General features: G+C 39.7%; 1 protein-coding gene across 3 annotated transcripts; it reads right to left on the bottom strand.

Annotated features, from left to right (window-relative positions):
* Positions 1-822: 822 nt before the first annotated feature.
* Positions 823-8,612, bottom strand: LOC107789020 (uncharacterized). Of its 3 annotated transcripts, XR_012699539.1 has the most exons (17): positions 8,431-8,612; positions 8,135-8,359; positions 6,585-6,693; positions 6,082-6,456; positions 5,947-6,002; positions 5,538-5,781; positions 5,407-5,462; positions 5,006-5,249; positions 4,721-4,884; positions 4,414-4,553; positions 4,237-4,338; positions 3,849-3,981; positions 3,594-3,680; positions 3,355-3,516; positions 2,567-2,908; positions 1,842-2,220; positions 823-1,557 (listed from the first exon to the last, which is right to left on the bottom strand). XR_012699539.1 is itself a non-coding variant. In XM_075231841.1 (16 exons), the coding sequence occupies exons 1-16, from the start codon at positions 8,470-8,472 to the stop codon at positions 1,918-1,920; spliced, it is 2,784 nt and encodes a 927-aa protein (XP_075087942.1). In that variant the 5' UTR covers positions 8,473-8,612; the 3' UTR covers positions 823-1,917. The 3 variants fall into 3 exon arrangements, 1 of the variants encoding a protein (XP_075087942.1); XR_012699540.1 differs by lacking the exon at positions 3,355-3,516; XM_075231841.1 differs by having other exon boundaries at positions 823-2,220.
* Positions 8,613-16,229: the final 7,617 nt, after the last annotated feature.

Here is a 16,229-nt window from a genome sequence, read left to right as displayed (position 1 = left end):
GGCTCTAACTTTGGCTACCTCTTCTTGCGATTAAGTAACAACTCTTGGTATGGAGTCCACATTTTCCTTTGATTTTAATACTACTTTTAATTTCAAAGTATTTGGTATCTTAAAAAGAGTTGGGTGCCACAATGCACACTCTTAATGCTAGCTCAAGCTGTGCAGTAGGCTGCTTGGTGTATGTGTCAAAATTTTCATAGGTTTTAGGCATATTTGTCACAAGTATAAAAAGGCAGACTTTGTTCTGAAATGAAATGGGTAAACATAATTACTAAAATGCGAATTGAAGAATTAGTTATAATGAATCTTCATTCAACTATTCTTTGATTCCCCCCCTGAGAAGAACAGCTTGTAAAAAAATGAAAAGCAGTGCCTATAGAAATCTTATGATATATTCCTGTGTTTTTAGAACATCAGTTTCCCCCCCCTGAATTAGTTTCTTTTTTAGGTTCATTCTATACCTTTCAGGAAGATCCTTCCATAGTTTCACAGAATGGGCAGTTATTGACCACAACAGGAACATGCTAATTTCCAAGACTGAAGTTAAAAGGAACACAAATTTTCAATAATTATCCAACATATCCACTGTGCTTTCAGTTGTTTCCTGTGGACCTGTGGTACAAAATAAAATATTTCATAAGTAATGTTACTAGCACCTACATTCAAATTAAATTACATTTACAAGTTGAGAGAGGAGGGCTAGATTTCCTTCTTTTTTTTTTTGGCCAAAATATTGCTACCTCCATTTCATTTTATGTAAACTTGTTTAATTAGAAACAGAGTTTAAGAAGAAAAAAAAAAGACATTTTAAAAATTGTAGTCTTTTTTTAAACCAGTAAGAGGTATTTTTATTGATAACCAGCAACATGTATACGCTGGTGAGTATGTACATCATAGCAAGCATGGCGTGTAATGAGCTCAAAATTTCAATCATGGCTTCTACATCATTAAATGAGGCCATGTTGCACTTAAAAAAAAAGTAAGAGGAAATATATCTCAGCTTTACTATGTGAGAAGAAGATTCTTTTTTGCTCTGAAAAATTCGTGCGTTTCTTTCCTTCCAAATAGACCACCAAATGGCTTCGAATTGAATTCCAGGACTTGACAGCAGCTTTCCATAGACCTTTCCTCTGCCAGCAATGCGATAAATCAACTGTAGATTTCGGCGTAGCCAGGAAAGGCCCAAGATGTCAAAGAAGATTCCAAATCTCAGAAGTCAATGTGCAATGAATGAATAAGTGGCCAGTGTCTTCAATCTGATTTTCGCAGAGAGTGCACCTGCTACATATGCTAAAGCCTCAGTTTCACAGATTTTTATGCGTTAAGACAGCATTATCTGTGACGAGCCAAGTGAAACATTCGACTTTAGTAGGGGTTGTACTCCTCCAAATTTGTTTCCAAGGCCAGTCAGCATTTACAGCATTTTTCCTGGAGAGAATTGAGTAGCCTTACTTAATAGAGAACCTCCCATCAGTGTATCCTTCCATAGTAGCAAACTGGCTTGTTTTGTAGGAAGATCTGGATCTTGGGCAGTTGCTGTAGCAGGGAACATAAGTCCTGCAATTCCCAATCATGGATTGAAGCTTATGGTCTTAAACATGCTATGACATTTCTATAGCTATAAAATTATGTTATTAAGGGTAAAATGAAAAGTTTAAAGTTTGTCCAAATATAGAAAGGTGCTATTTTTTTTTTTGGAACAAACTAAACAGGAAAGAGTGCCACAAAAATGGAACAGAGGGAATAACTAGTTTGGGATTTCCAAATAGTAGTACTCTTAAGTTGAGGGAAAAGAAATTTGACCTTTGTCACTATTAGGGGAAAGAATCAAGTCATATTACCTGAGATAACAAGCTAGTGGCAATCCTTCAGCTTTACTAGTTGATGTGGATAGTATTCATCTAACAATCTCAGATTTCATTGGTTGAAAATTGAAATATCCATTTCGGCCTTCCCGTTGGAACCAATATTGGCAGATTTTGCCATTTTGGCAGCACTATGGATTTTCTTTGCTATTAGCACAAGCATTTCAGCTGCCTTGGCTAGTGACTGATTTTCATGCTCCCTTGAAGTCTCTATTCTGGGATGCTGATTTGCAAAATTAGAAAACAACTGCACTGCTCTCTCAGCTGCAACATCCAAATTATTTACTGCCTCTTCACACATACGGATTGTTTCACTGGTTGGTCTATGCATATTGGGACATTCATTTTTTCCAGTCTGCAAAGGCACAGAAAATATTTTAGTGACAACAAGATTAGTGCATGTAGTATTGCCTTAGTAAACTTCCCTAGGATCTTTTGACTGTTGGGACATACATGTTTCTCAGTTAGCTCTGTGGCACATTTTCTATTATGATATTTATTGGCACAAATGAAGAATAAAGGGAGAATAAGAATCTCTTGGAAAATGTTAAAATGAGTCAAACGTTCTATGTGAAGCACAAATTATCCTTTTATTGACTTAAGTAAAAAAGAAAATGTATGGAAAGAAGATGATCACATAAAGTATCTACACTAGAAAAAGTTACAACAATTAGCAGTTTTACTACTATATCCTGAGATACCTTGGAGGATGAGGATTTAGGGTCAGTCATCATGGAATGAGGATTAGTAACTTTGGCTTGTGCCCATTTCGGGAGTCTTGAAATGCTGAATTTAAGTGCCGTCCCTGGTGAACTCCCTTCTCGGCAGAGTACTCTCTGATTTACTTGGAAGAGTTTTGGGGTCATATATATGCCTTCAGGTTGGTGGTAATTAACCTCATGAAATTTGATTTGATCTGAAGTTGCTGGAGCACCAAATTTTTCTGGGGATAACGGACAAGCATTTTCCTTAATTTTCCACAGCATCACAGACGATAAAGAACCAGGGAGTTTCCAAACAAAGATACAACCATCACGACTTACCTGAATTCATCAGAAATCTATATTAAGATTGGGAAGAAGTCACTAAATAAACTAGTGTAAAACAGGAAATATAGAGCAAATCGTTGTAGACTGGGGAAGTTTGCAGCAGCTCTAGAAGGGCTTATTAATTAGAAGAAGTGACAAGAAAACATATGCTTTGCACCAATCACTTATGGAGTCACCCAGAGCAATCAACCATGAAGCAAAAGCTAACTTGGAAATAGAGTCATTAAAATTCGAAAAACCTTTTAAATATGACTTCACCTTAGCAGCAGAAACTAGGGAACAAGGTGATAGACATCTAAATTTTGTCCAAGTTTGGCAGTAAGTTACTTCTCACTATATTGTTTGCCCGGTGGATACCAATTAAAAAACTCCTAATTAGAGAGATCATAATTCAGGTAAGTCAAACATTGGATCGGGAAATATCCATAGGAGGTACTCACAGAAACTAGATGCTTGCAGTCAGGTAAAAAGATGACACCAGTTATAACATCACCATGCCCGACTGCTTGTGCGACCATATTCCCAGACATAATGTCATATAAGCAAAGAATCTTAAACGAGTCGGAGCAAACCAGATAACTGCAGCTAGGGTCCACACATACCTGTAAAAGGTGACGTAGGTCTAACATAATATCAACTAGATAATACCTATTGAATGGGTTTGTCAGTATTTACATACCTTGAGAGGATCCCCAAAACCTCCAATATGCTTAAATGACCTGATTAACTTCCCAGAAGGAATGCTGAATGTGTTAATCTTCTTATCCTAAGACAAAAAACACTCTTTAAGTCTATAATTTGACGTAGTCCGAGTTATTATATGTTATGACATGTTATAGCTAGAAGAAATAACAGCCTTCTTTAATACATTATCTATCTGAATTTACTAATTCAGAAAGAACAAAGGAAGCAAACACTGCGATCTACAATTTACCTGCCCTATTGTGACAGCAATCTCAGTGGAAGCATCGACTGTCATGTCATATACAACTCCCGGTAAGACTCGATGATAGCAAGATATCTTGTATGCTGAATCGATCATAGCAACATCACAGAAAACCAGAGACCTGTCAAGAGAAAGACAAGAATAAAGGGACATGAGATATCATGTAGAAGAAGCTGCATAGAATGATATTGGTCCTAAAAAATGAAGTCGTCCAATGTTCTAACACTAAGTCATTCCTCAAGCACATATTAGAAAATCATGTTAATATATGTTAAGATGCTTATGGGTGTAAGGGAGAAGGGTATGGGTGTCAAGTTGCTTATGCTTCAAAAATATCAATTTCATCCAAGTTTACTAGTTGCTTTCAAAGTCTAACCTATCTGCATTACAACTGAGAATCTTAGTGCCACTGCAAGTGCATTTCACGCAGGTCACAGGAGCAGAATGATCACGAAAACTCCCGATGAGGTCAAAGTTCCTGAAAAGGGAGTTAAACAAGTTAGCTATAAATGACATTTAACTAATTGAACAAACTCAAAAGACCTAGTCAAACCTTTCCGCATCATAGAGATGAATCATGCCATCCTTTCCCCCAGAGACAAGAAAATAATGACTGTGGAGAAACTTATCAGCAGGAGTGTCATTGCTTTGCAAGCTGAAACTCAATGACAGAATTTCGCCGTCATGAGCACCCTATAAGTGTACGGATACTTGGTATAATTTGGTTTACATGGCAATGGAGTATACACTTGGAAAAGGATTATAAACAGGAAACAATACCAAACAGGAAAACTTCACCGGTCATTAGAAGAAGCAAACAACTTTAGTTAACTGCGCAGCCTACAGAAATACAGGTTTACCTGGATGCACATATACTCAGCTGTGTGTAGGTTGAATATATGGAGATTTCCCAGGAAATCACCAGCTCCCAAATACCTTCCATCTGAACTGACAGCCATTGAACGATAACCTGTAGAGGCAAAGCCTGATGCCAGAGATTCACGTTCAAAAACACCAGCCCTCGCTGTTCATATACAAAACCAAGAGTATTAACCACACGAGTGTCATTATATATGAAGCACATTTTAGCAAAGATCAAGTATCAAAAGAGCAACTTTTTGGTATGGTGAGGAAGTATGGCACACCTGAAAGGGAAATCAAAGATTTGTCTTCTGTTGGAAGAGGCAAGCTGTTGTCTGATGAGATAGATTGTAATTCAAGATCCCACAACCTGATGCTGCCATCAGCTGAGCATGTTGCAAAAGAAACTCCACCAGAACAGCCTTTAGCAGCACATGCTTTGGAGGGATCATGCATGTTTTCACATGAGAAATTCTTGATGTCCCATATGCAGGCACTATGTGAAACTAGCACAGAGCACCTGGTGGCCTGGAAAGTATATCATCATGATTTTCAGTCTTACATATGCGACATGGTTCGCAAAGTTGAGTTCAAGCACAAAAATAGATAAGCCATCATGGCTTGCAGTACAAAATGAAAAGAACAAGTCAAAATTGGGAAAGAACTAAGAGCTTTAGAGAAACACCTTGTCAACATCCTGAACATCCCATATGTAAATGCTGCGATCATCATAGAAGACAACTGTAATGGAGAAGTTACCATCAAAATCGGTTAATTAGGAATTAATTCCTTCAACCAAAATAGCTAGTTACTTACCAAGTTTTTGCAATGTTGAAAACTGACAAGCAATTGCGTTAGGCAGACTCTCCAGCTTCTCATATCGATTTTTTCCAATCATTGCATGACAGTCTGCAGCACTTTCTTTACTGCATCTGGTTTCAGCATAGTATAAGCTTCCAGCATATAAAAAAGAGTTTGCAGCAAAGAGTTTAACTTGTCCATTATTGCATGCACAAGCAACCAACTTTCTGGATACTGATAGTCCAAAGGCTTTCTCAACCTGAGTGCAAGTACAAAACAATGATGAGAATACCATTATACTTGAAAAGGTAATACATACCGGTTTATAGCACTTAAATATCAGAAAATTTCAGGAAGTACAGAATTTCTTTTCAATGCTCTTCAATGTAATCAGTACTAATGTGGAAGAAACAACAACACATACCTGTAATTCCACAGAAGTTGCAATAGTCATCTCCGAGTTTAGAAGGCACAAAACCCCTATTAACAAAAGAAGAAAATAAGGAGCTCAAGAACATGCAAAAACATAAAGATAACATATGTATGTTAAACTTGTAACCTGCATCTGTCAGCGCATAAACATGTGAAGCTTCACCCGTGCGAATGTGATCTAGGGGACTACTCTCACCCCACGTGGAAGATGCAACAGCTATGAACGAGCATCCTTTATGATGACCAAGATTAGCTTGCTTTCCAATTGCTCCTGATGCTGTTCTAGCTTTCCTATGAGATCTGGTAGGTAATCCCAATTTCCAGAACTTCAGGTGCCTCTTTCCTGCAGTGATAAACAATCTTCCATCTGATGAGAAGCTAACAGATTCAACTGCAGAACTTGGCGTGAACCCCTTGCATTTTGTAATTAATGTCTGACTCTGGAAATCCCAGAGGCAAATATATCCATCATGAGGATATCCAACAGAAGCGAGGTGTTGGCCTGCAGTTATTAACACAATCAAGAAAAGTGAGAAATAAGAATAAGACACTGAGGCTCATCTCCCCTTCCATGTATCTCAAACAAAAACTGGTTGCTTAGGCAAAGTGCAATGACTAATTATAACAAACCATCAGGTGAAAAGGCAATGCACGCTACGCCGTGTTGATGAGCCTTCAATTCGCATGTCAGAGCCAAACTTGCTGCTTCCCATATCACTACTGCAGGGTGAGGCCCTGACTGAAGCATTGCCCCATTAGTTAGTGCCAAAACTGACTTAAAAAAAAACTAGTCATCAGTTGAACAGAACAGTCTATGTGAACATGTGTGTGTGTATGTAGCTTTTCCTGTCATAATACATATACATGTAGCTTTTACTACCAAAAAGAAAGAAAAAAAGAAAGACAGTTATAAGAGCATATAGTTTATAAGTTTGAGCAAGACAGCTAATTTTATCCATACTGCAGCTTTAACAAGCCATAGAAAGCAGAAGAGACATGCTGTTGAAGTTGAAAAGACAAACAATCTGGAGACACTAGAAAGGTGAATGTAGCCTGTCCAACTCTTTCACCTCTTTAAAATGACTCTAATTTGATGATAGGAGTGCATTAATTGACAAACACTTTGCCATGAGCCTCACTTTGATAGTAATAGCTCATTAATGGACAAACACATTGCTATGAACCTATGACTACCTAAGATGGGGCAACATTCCCAACAAACAGCAGAGGGACCGGGCCCTATCCTCAAGGGAGCTCTGCAGGGTGAATTGCTGCTGCCAAGGCTAAAGCCGCACTATTAGTGCGTACAAACCTAAGGATGCTAGACCAAGCTAGCACAATTGCAAGAGAAACACAATAATCTAGCATTGTGTCAATAAGGTGGTTCTGCTTCTCGAAGAGTCGGAATAAGCCCATGACATGGCATCCCTACAAAACTAGGAAAAGGACCTTCTAAGTTCTAAGCCTCAATTCCCATGCATTTGAACTATATAACAAGGAGATGGACCCACTTTAAACCTTCTACACCTCATTGCGATCTATTTTGGTGCCAACTGCCATGAAGTTAATCCTTATGCCATATTACTCCAGGCTCTAGAAACCAAGCCTGCGAGGAATTATACAAGGGGATTCGAAAAGACACTACAATGTCATATCTAGAATTTGAACCTGCAATAAAAAGAAATTTTTGAACCCCCTTTGCCGCTACACTGGAATTTTCTTTATGTCATGGACATTCAACATATTATATGTAAGAGAAAAAATTATTTTTTTTCTCTAATTGACTAGTATAATTTTTCGACTAAGGGGATTCAATTAAACCCCCTTTACTACTTAGCTTGGCCCCTGGGACTATGGCACTAGCTTACCATTGTGAAGTCTCTTAAAGGAACATCGTTTGACTTTCCCATGACTAGTACAGTATACTTTCCTTAACCAGGTCCAGCTACCTCATTCTAATCTTCAGACTACAAAATGTAGTACAAAAGCACAAATCAAGAAATCCTCCAAATTTTCCATGTTTAGAAGAAAATGTAGTACAATGAGATCAGATGTTAGGCCCAATACGGAATCCAAAGTCTATGGCCCAGATATAGTTTACCAGCTTTATCCCGTTTCATAAACTACGATAATTAAGTTGATGTTAGTCCACATTGAATAAAAATTCCAAGCAGGTATACCTCTCCAGCAGCGATAAAACGTCCGTCACCTGAAATGGCAACACAGCTCAACGGCTTCGGCAATCGATCAGACACTACCAAATGCGACTGAGTGCACAAATCTACGTCATAAACCACAGCAACACAGCCCGCAATATACACACATTTCGAATTAGAAACTCCAGAAGCCGCAGCCAGTCCATTTGCATTCGCAGTTGTGAAACCGACTATTTCCTCTAACATCAGCTGCCAAAAATCGAAGAAATTGTAATAATGATCGAATTTGGAAGTACGCACAATGTGATAATTATTGTTACCTTTGGAGTTTCGGGTTTTTTCTCCTTGCGACTACGTTTCATCTTCTTCGATTTTGAAAACCCTAGCGATGATGATCAATAGAGGCACGCTAAGGTGATTAAGGAGAGTGAGAGGGGGGCGGGAAATTAGTTCAAATATAAAAAGAGATTTTGTTTCGGTGTACGTCACGTTTGATTTTGGGAAGACAGTATCAAAAGTAATACAGTATTCATGTACCCAGCAGTGTTTAATATTGTTGTACGGAGTATTATTCTGCATTAATATCATAAACTTCAATTTTTTTAAAATTTATATCATTATTCAAATTTAAATTTAAACTTATATATTCTCTTACTTAACTAAATATTTAATATCTCAAAAATAATTCGAAACATGATTTTGTGCATATTGACTCATCGTTATAATTCGAAAGAGATTCAGCATTACCATGATTTATAATTGATCTATAATTTCAAAATTAATCGAGATTTAATTACTTTTTCAGGAAAAATTTAATCTAGACCAAAATACTCTTTGTTAAAATCTAAAAAACAATTAACATAATATATTGGGGTTCAAATTTTTTTACATATGAAATTCCAGCATAATGTGCTAAAATTCATAATATGCTGGAGTTTTATACGCAGGAATCCATAATTCAACATATTATGCTGAATTATTTTCGTGTTTCAACTAAAGGCATTTTTGTTCAAAATTTATTTTTGCATTAAATAGTGACTGTTTTTTAATTACTTTACAAATACTAATTATTTTTTTAATTACGAGTCCGGAAATAGGTCATCACATGCTATTTTGACTTATAAATCCAACAAGAGCCCATAACAGAATTGCATGTATTGTTTTATGGGAGTTTTTCCTATATATACTATGATAGGAATTTGTTAATTTTTTTTCTCTAGGTTTTGTGATTTTCAAAAAGTATCTAGGTTTTTCTTACAAATTGTATACATTCCCCCCTTAAAAAACTCTCATTCCATGATTAATACCTTCAATTAAGGGATTCAATTATATCCTTTCCTCTTTTCACACTTTTTCTCATTTCATGCGTCCTAATTTTTTTAATACGCAGATCTTCTCTTCTCTCTCTTCAATAGTTGCACATCTTCAATAAGAAGCTAGTAATTTTGCTTCAGTTGTTGAATGATTTTGATTGGAATCTTCAAATACCGGATACAATGCCATACTACGTATTCTATGTTCTTATTATCCATATAATGTTAGAAAAGTGATACTCAATCTAACAAATCCAATAATACAGAACTGATTTTCATAATAGACACCAAAAAGATACTTTTTCTTTATAATTAGAAATCTATACACACGACATAGAATGTCATGAGATGACAAAAAAAAAATCAGTTGCTAAAAGTTTCTTTAACAATTCAAAAATTGTTAAACTCTAGCAAAATTATTACTAATAGGATAATGACTCATACACAATCCAAATGTGAAATTGGTCACAAACTTACAATTGCTCATCGCTATATACAATTATCATACATTTGTAATACAATTTCTGTAACAATTATGATACAATCGTGATACAATTCTGATCTTCATCTTCTTCAAGTTTCAATCACAACTCTAAACTTAAATTCTGATACAATATTATAATATAATTATATTAGTATTGTATTAGGTATTAATTTAGACATTGATATATAAGATACAAGTTAAATACAACTATGCTATGTGTAACGACTCGGCCGCTCGTTTCGAGGGTTATAGCCCCGTTTTTCTTATTTCTACTTTTTTTTATGTTATTCAGCTATATTATGTTATATCGGGTTAGTTGGTTTGGGTCCGGAAGGAACTCGGAGTGAAATGAGACACTTAGTCTCATAATTGAAATTTTTTTAAGTTAGAAAAGTGGACCAGATATGGACCTATGTGTAAACGACCTTGGATTTGAATTTTGATGATTCCAATAGCTCCGTATGGTAATTTTGGGCTTAGGAGCATGTCCGAAATATTATTTGAAAGTCAGTATAGAAATTAGGCTTGAAATGCCGAAAGTTTAATTTTTGAGAAGTTTGACCACGGGGTTGACTTTTTGATATCGGGGTCGGAATCTGATTCTGGAAATTGAAATAGCTCTGTTATGTCATTTATGACTTGTGTGCCAAATTTAAAGTCATTCCGGATTTATTTAACATGTTATTGCACAGGATTTGTAAATTGAAAAGTTTGAAAACTCAAAAGATCGAATCAAGGTGTGAATTGTAATTCTAGCGTCGTTTGACGTGATATGAGACCCCGAGTAAGTCTGTATGATGTTTTTAGGACTTGTTGGTATATTTGGTTGAGATTCCGAGGGTCTCGGGTGGTCAACGAAATTTAATTTTGGCATTTCAAGAACGTTCAACGTCGTTATTTCGAGAATAAGTGGTATAACATTAAGCAAATGTGTTCCAAATTAATATTTTATTGAATAATTAGATCCGTATTGAAATTTCGGAGCCATACCAAAAAGAATCGTCGAATTCGGACATCGTATGCGAGAGTTATGCCCATTTCCGTATCGAAAAAGATTTTCCGTCGCCGCGAGCGCCCAGGGTAGCGTGGAGCGCTAGCCCTGGCACTGGGATATTTAAGAGTACTGAAAATTGCGCCACATGCAGTGCCCCACGCTACCTGTGACGCTCGAAAATGTCAGAGGCTCTATAAACGGGTCTTTTGGCCTTTTTGACATAAAAATAATTGGGGAGCTCGGTTTGGGCGATTTTCAGAGGCGAACTTCACAAATTGGACTGGGGTAAGTGATCTTAACTTGATTTGGTACGTTATTCATGAATCTAACATTATTTCCAGCACTTAATTCATGATTTGGGGGATTAAAATAGAAATGTTTCAAAAATTGATTTGAGGGTTTGAAGGCCGAATCGGAGTCGGAATTTAGAAAATTTTATATGGTTGGACTCGTGATTGAATGGGCGTTCATATTTTATAACTTTTTTTGGGTTCCGAGATGTGGGCCCATTGTTGATTTTTGAGTTAATTTCGGATTTATTTGTGAAATTTGGCATTTTCATATGGAATTGATTCCTACAGCTCGTGTTGATTGTATCGAATTATTTTGACTAAGATTCGAGGCGTTTGGAGGCCGAATCGTGAGGAAAAGGCTTATTGGAATAAAGAATGCTCGGATTGAGGTAAGTAACGATTGTAAATCTAGTCCTGAGGGTATGAAACCCCGGATTTCGTATCATTCTATTATTTTAAAGTGACGCACATGCTAGGTGACGGGCGTGTGGGCGTGCACTGTTGGAGATTTGTGACTTGGTCCGTCCTGTAGCAACTGTAAAGTTGCATACTTTGTTGAAACCATTGATACTTATATGTTTTAGAAAGATTTTCTGTAAATTGGGCTGAATGTCATGTTTGGGCCTTGTGCCAATGCTGTTTGGACCATTAGGGGCTGTTTCTTACCATCCTCTCACTGTTTTTGGATTGAAAATTTTATACTCATTCATAGTTACATTTGTTTACCGCATAACTCAGTTTTATGACTCTATTTTGATGCATATAAATATTTTGGGCCGAATGCCCTGTTTTACTGAAATTCCCGAGTGGCTTGATTTGTGAGGATGAGTGTGGATCGGGGCTGCCCGCCTGCAGCATACTTATGACTAAGTGAGGTCGAGGGCCTGATTTATGAGGATGAGTGTGGATCGAGGCTGCCCGCCTACAACATACTTTATTATTATCGCACGTGAGTTGTCCGTGCAGATTATAGCGCTTGGGCTGAATGAGCCCCTCTGGAGTCTGTACACACCCCCAGTGAGCGCAGGTACCTACTGAGTGCGAGTGCCGAGTGCTGAGTGACTGGGAGGCATGAGTGATTATGAGGTATGCCCGAGTGGCAAGAGTGATTGTGAGGTATGCCCGAGTGGCACGAGTGATTGTGAGGTACGCCCGAGTGGCACGAGTGACTGTGAGGTTTGCCCGAGGGGCTGTATATGAGTGATGTTTTGCCCGCGGGGCTGTTTATGATTTCATCATTTTTCCTCACTTTTGCATTGAGCCTTCGTTTGAAAAACTGTTGGAAAAATATCTTTAAATGATTTTTACTGGAACTGGGTTTAAACGAGATGTTTGATTCAAATCTTGATTTTAAAAGCATGTGGTATTTTACTGAGATTTTCTGTTATGAACGTTATATGCTTTATTGCTCGCCACTACTGCTCAGTCTTTATTTATTGTTGTTACTTACTGAGTTGGCGTACTCACGTTACTCCCTGCTCTTTGTGTGCAGATTCAGGTATAGCTGGACACGGTAGCGGTTATTGAGTGTTCTGGTTGCAGATTTTCTTGGAGATAGCAAGGTAGCTGTTTGGCGATTGCAGCCCCTGCTCTTCTCCCTCTTATCTTCCTCTAATTGTATTTAGCTATTTTCTAGGCTGAGTTAGCCTTGATATTGTTAGACAGATTGTAGCAGATGCTCATGACTAGTGACATCCAGATGTCGGGCTTTTCTTTTCCGCACTTCTGTTTTTCTTTGATTTGAACTCTTTAAATAGAGGTTTTATGTTAAATAACATTGAAATTATCTTCAAAATGAAAATATCAGTTTGTTTTGGAAATAAGTCGGCTTGCCTAGTTCCACGATATGCGCCATCACGACAGGGGTTAGTTTTGGGTCGTGACAGATTGGTATCAAAGCCTAGGTTACATAGGTCTCACGAGTCATGAGCGGGTTTAGTAGAGTCTTGCGGATCGGTACGGAGACATCTGTACTTATCTTCGAGAGGCTGTAGAACCTTTAGGAAACTCCACATTCTTGAATTCTTGTTGTGTGAATCTGTTGATTCTAGTAACTAAACATCTGTTGTTTCATTCTCTCACATATGGTGAGGACTCATACTACCGGTCAGGAGGGCCAGCCACTAGTACCACCAGCCAGGGCCGCGAGAGGCCGAGGCCGCGGTAGAGGCCGTGGTAGGGGTAGAGGTGCAACCCGTACAGTAGTTAGGGCAGTACCTATAGATCCACCGGTTGTCCCAGATCAGGACCAAGTTCCAGTTGTTGATGCACCAGCTCAGGCACCACCTGTGCCTATTGTGATTCCAGGCCATCCGGAGGCCCTAGCTCAGATTCTGACAGCGTGTACTGTCCTTGCTCAGGCGGTCTCTATTTCAACGGCCGCAAGCACTTCTCAGGCCAGGGGAGGCACTCAGACTCCCGTCACTCGCACACCCGAGCAGGTTATTCAGGGACTTCAGACACCAGAGGCACCACCAGCCCAGCCGGTTGCTGTTGCTCAGGATTATGTGGTTCCTGCTATGCCTGAGGATGATCAGCGCAGGTTGGAGAGGTTTGGGAGACTTCAGCCACCACCTTTCAGTGGCACAGAGAGAGAGGATGCTCAGGACTTTTTGGACAGGTGTCAGAGGATACTCCGTACTGCTGGTATTTTGGAGACTTGTGGGGTCTCATTCACTACCTTTCAGTTTTCTGGGGCTGCACTCAGATGGTGGGAGACTTACGAGAGGTGTCGGCCTGTTGGCGCAGCACCCCTTACTTGGAAGCAGTTCTCCGTGGTCTTTTTGGAGAAGTTCATCCCTCGATCCCGCAGAGAGGAGTTGAGTAGACAGTTTGAGCGGCTCCGTTAGGGTGATATGTCTGTGATGCAGTATGAGATGCGGTTCTCTGAGTTGGCCCGTTATGCTATCTGGTTGGTTCCCACGGACAGAGAGAGGATCATGAGGTTTATTGATGGTCTCACTTATCAGCTACAACTGCTCATGACTAGAGAGAGGGTTTCAGGTGCTACTTTTGATGAGGTTGTCGACATTGCTTGGCAGATTGAGATGGTTCGCGGTCAGGAGAGGGTTGAGAGGGAGGCCAAGAGGCCTCGTGGTCAGGGTGGATTCAGCGGTGCTTCTTTTGGGGGTCAGTTCCAGCACAGTAGAGGTCGCCATTTCAGACAGGCTCAGTCAGCTCGGCCATTTCATCGGGGTGCATCATCTGGCCATGGTTCTCACAGTTCTCACCACAGCCACTCATCACTTAATGCCCTTCCAGTTCAGAGTTCGCCCCGTGCTCCACCTGTTCAGGGCTCTTCCATGCCAGGTTCTTCTACCAGTCATCCCGGTGCTAGGGGTTCCCTTAAGTTTCCGCCGCCAGCACCAGGGAGTTATTTTGAGTGTGGGGAGCTTGGGCATATATGGAGGCAGTGTCCTCGTCGTCATAGAGGTCCATCTCAGCAGAGGAGTCAGCCTCCGACTACAGCACCATCTACCTCACCACCCGCCCAGTCAGCTCGGGGTGGAGGTCAGTCAGCTAGGGGTCGCCCTAGAGGGGGAGGCAGATCAGGGGGTGGTCAGGCCCGTTTCTATGCTCTCCCGGCCAGACCAGATGCTATTGCTTTAGATGCTGTGATTACAGGTATTATCTCAGTTTGTCACAGAGATGCTTCGGTATTATTTGACCCTGGTTCCACGTATTCATATGTTCCCTCGTATTTTGCCTATTTTTTGGATATGCCCTGTGAGTCTTTAGTTTCATCTGTTCATGTATCTACTCCTGTGGGTAATACTATTATTATAGACCGCGTGTATCGGTCATGTGTGGTGACTATTGGTGGTTTGGAGACCCGAGTAGATCTATTGTTGCTCAGTATGGTTGACTTTGATATGATATTGGGTATGGATTGGTTATCTCCATGTCATATTGTTCTAGATTGTCACGCTAAGACAGTGACGTTGGCTATGCCGGGAATTTCGAAGGTTGAGTGGAGTGGTTCTATAGATTATGTACCAAGTAGGGTGATTTTATATTTGAAGGCTCAGCGCATGGTTGAGAAGGGTTGCCTATCTTATTTGGCTTTTGTGAGGGATGTTAGTGCAGATACTCCTATCATTGATTCTGTTCCGGTGGTACGTAATTTTTCGGATGTATTTCCTGCAGACCTACCGGGCATGCCGCCTGACAGGGATATTGACTTTGGTATTGATTTGGGCCGGGCACTCAGCCCATTTCTATTCCACCGTATCGTATGGCACCGGCGGAGTTGAAGGAATTGAAAGAACAGCTTCAGGAACTCCTCGATAAGGGGTTTATTCGGCCTATTGTGTCACCTTGGGGTGCACCCGTTCTATTTGTGAAGAAAAATGATGGTTCCATGAGAATGTGTATTGATTACAGGTAGTTGAACAAGGTCACAGTCAAGAACAAGTATCCTTTGCCTCGTATTGATGATTTATTCGACCAGCTTCAGGGAGCGAGGGTGTTCTCCAAGATCGATTTGAGGTCCGATTATCACCAGCTGAAGATTCGGGATTCAGATATTCTTAAAACAGCTTTCAGGACCCGATATGGCCATTATGAGTTCTTGGTGATGTCTTTTGGGCTGACCAATGCCCCAGCAACGTTCATGCATTTGATGAACAGTGTATTCCAGCCCTATTTGGACTCATTCGTCGTTGTATTCATTGATAATATCCTGGTGTACTCTAGTAGCCAGGAGGAGCACGCTCAGCATTTGAAGATTACATTACAGAGATTGAGGGAGGAGAAGCTTTATGCAAAGTTCTCCAAATGTGAGTTTTGGCTCAGTTCAGTAGCATTGTTGGGGCACGTAGTGTCCAACGAGGGTATTCAGGTGGATCTGAAGAAGATAGAGGCGGTGCAGAGTTGGCCTAGACCGTCCTCAACCACGGAGATTAGGAGCTTTCTTGGTTTGGCGGGTTATTACCGTCGCTTTGTGGAGGAATTTTTATCTATTGCATCGCCCTTGACCAAATTGACCCAAAAGGGTGCTCCATTCAGGTGGTCGGATGAATGTGAGGAGAGCTTT

The sequence above is a fragment of the Nicotiana tabacum genome, chromosome 2 (genome assembly GCF_000715075.1).
Source record: "Nicotiana tabacum cultivar K326 chromosome 2, ASM71507v2, whole genome shotgun sequence".
In the NCBI taxonomy this organism is placed as follows: domain Eukaryota; kingdom Viridiplantae; phylum Streptophyta; class Magnoliopsida; order Solanales; family Solanaceae; genus Nicotiana; species Nicotiana tabacum.
The sequence above is the reverse complement of the archived record's forward strand: the minus strand, read 5'-3'. Positions and strand labels throughout refer to the sequence as shown.

What these genes read in the sequence shown, in the direction of transcription:
- LOC107789020 (XM_075231841.1), bottom strand. Translation starts at nt 8,472, where the DNA reads ATGAAACGTAGTCGCAAGGAGAAAAAACCCGAAACTCCAAAG. An exon ending in ATGTTCAGGATGTTGACAAG is followed by an intron (nt 5,250 to 5,406) that starts GTGTTTCTCTAA and finishes TATACTTTCCAG; the next exon opens with GCCACCAGGTGCTCTGTGCT. An exon ending in ATCTTTGATTTCCCTTTCAG is followed by an intron (nt 4,885 to 5,005) that starts GTGTGCCATACT and finishes GTATATGAACAG; the next exon opens with CGAGGGCTGGTGTTTTTGAA.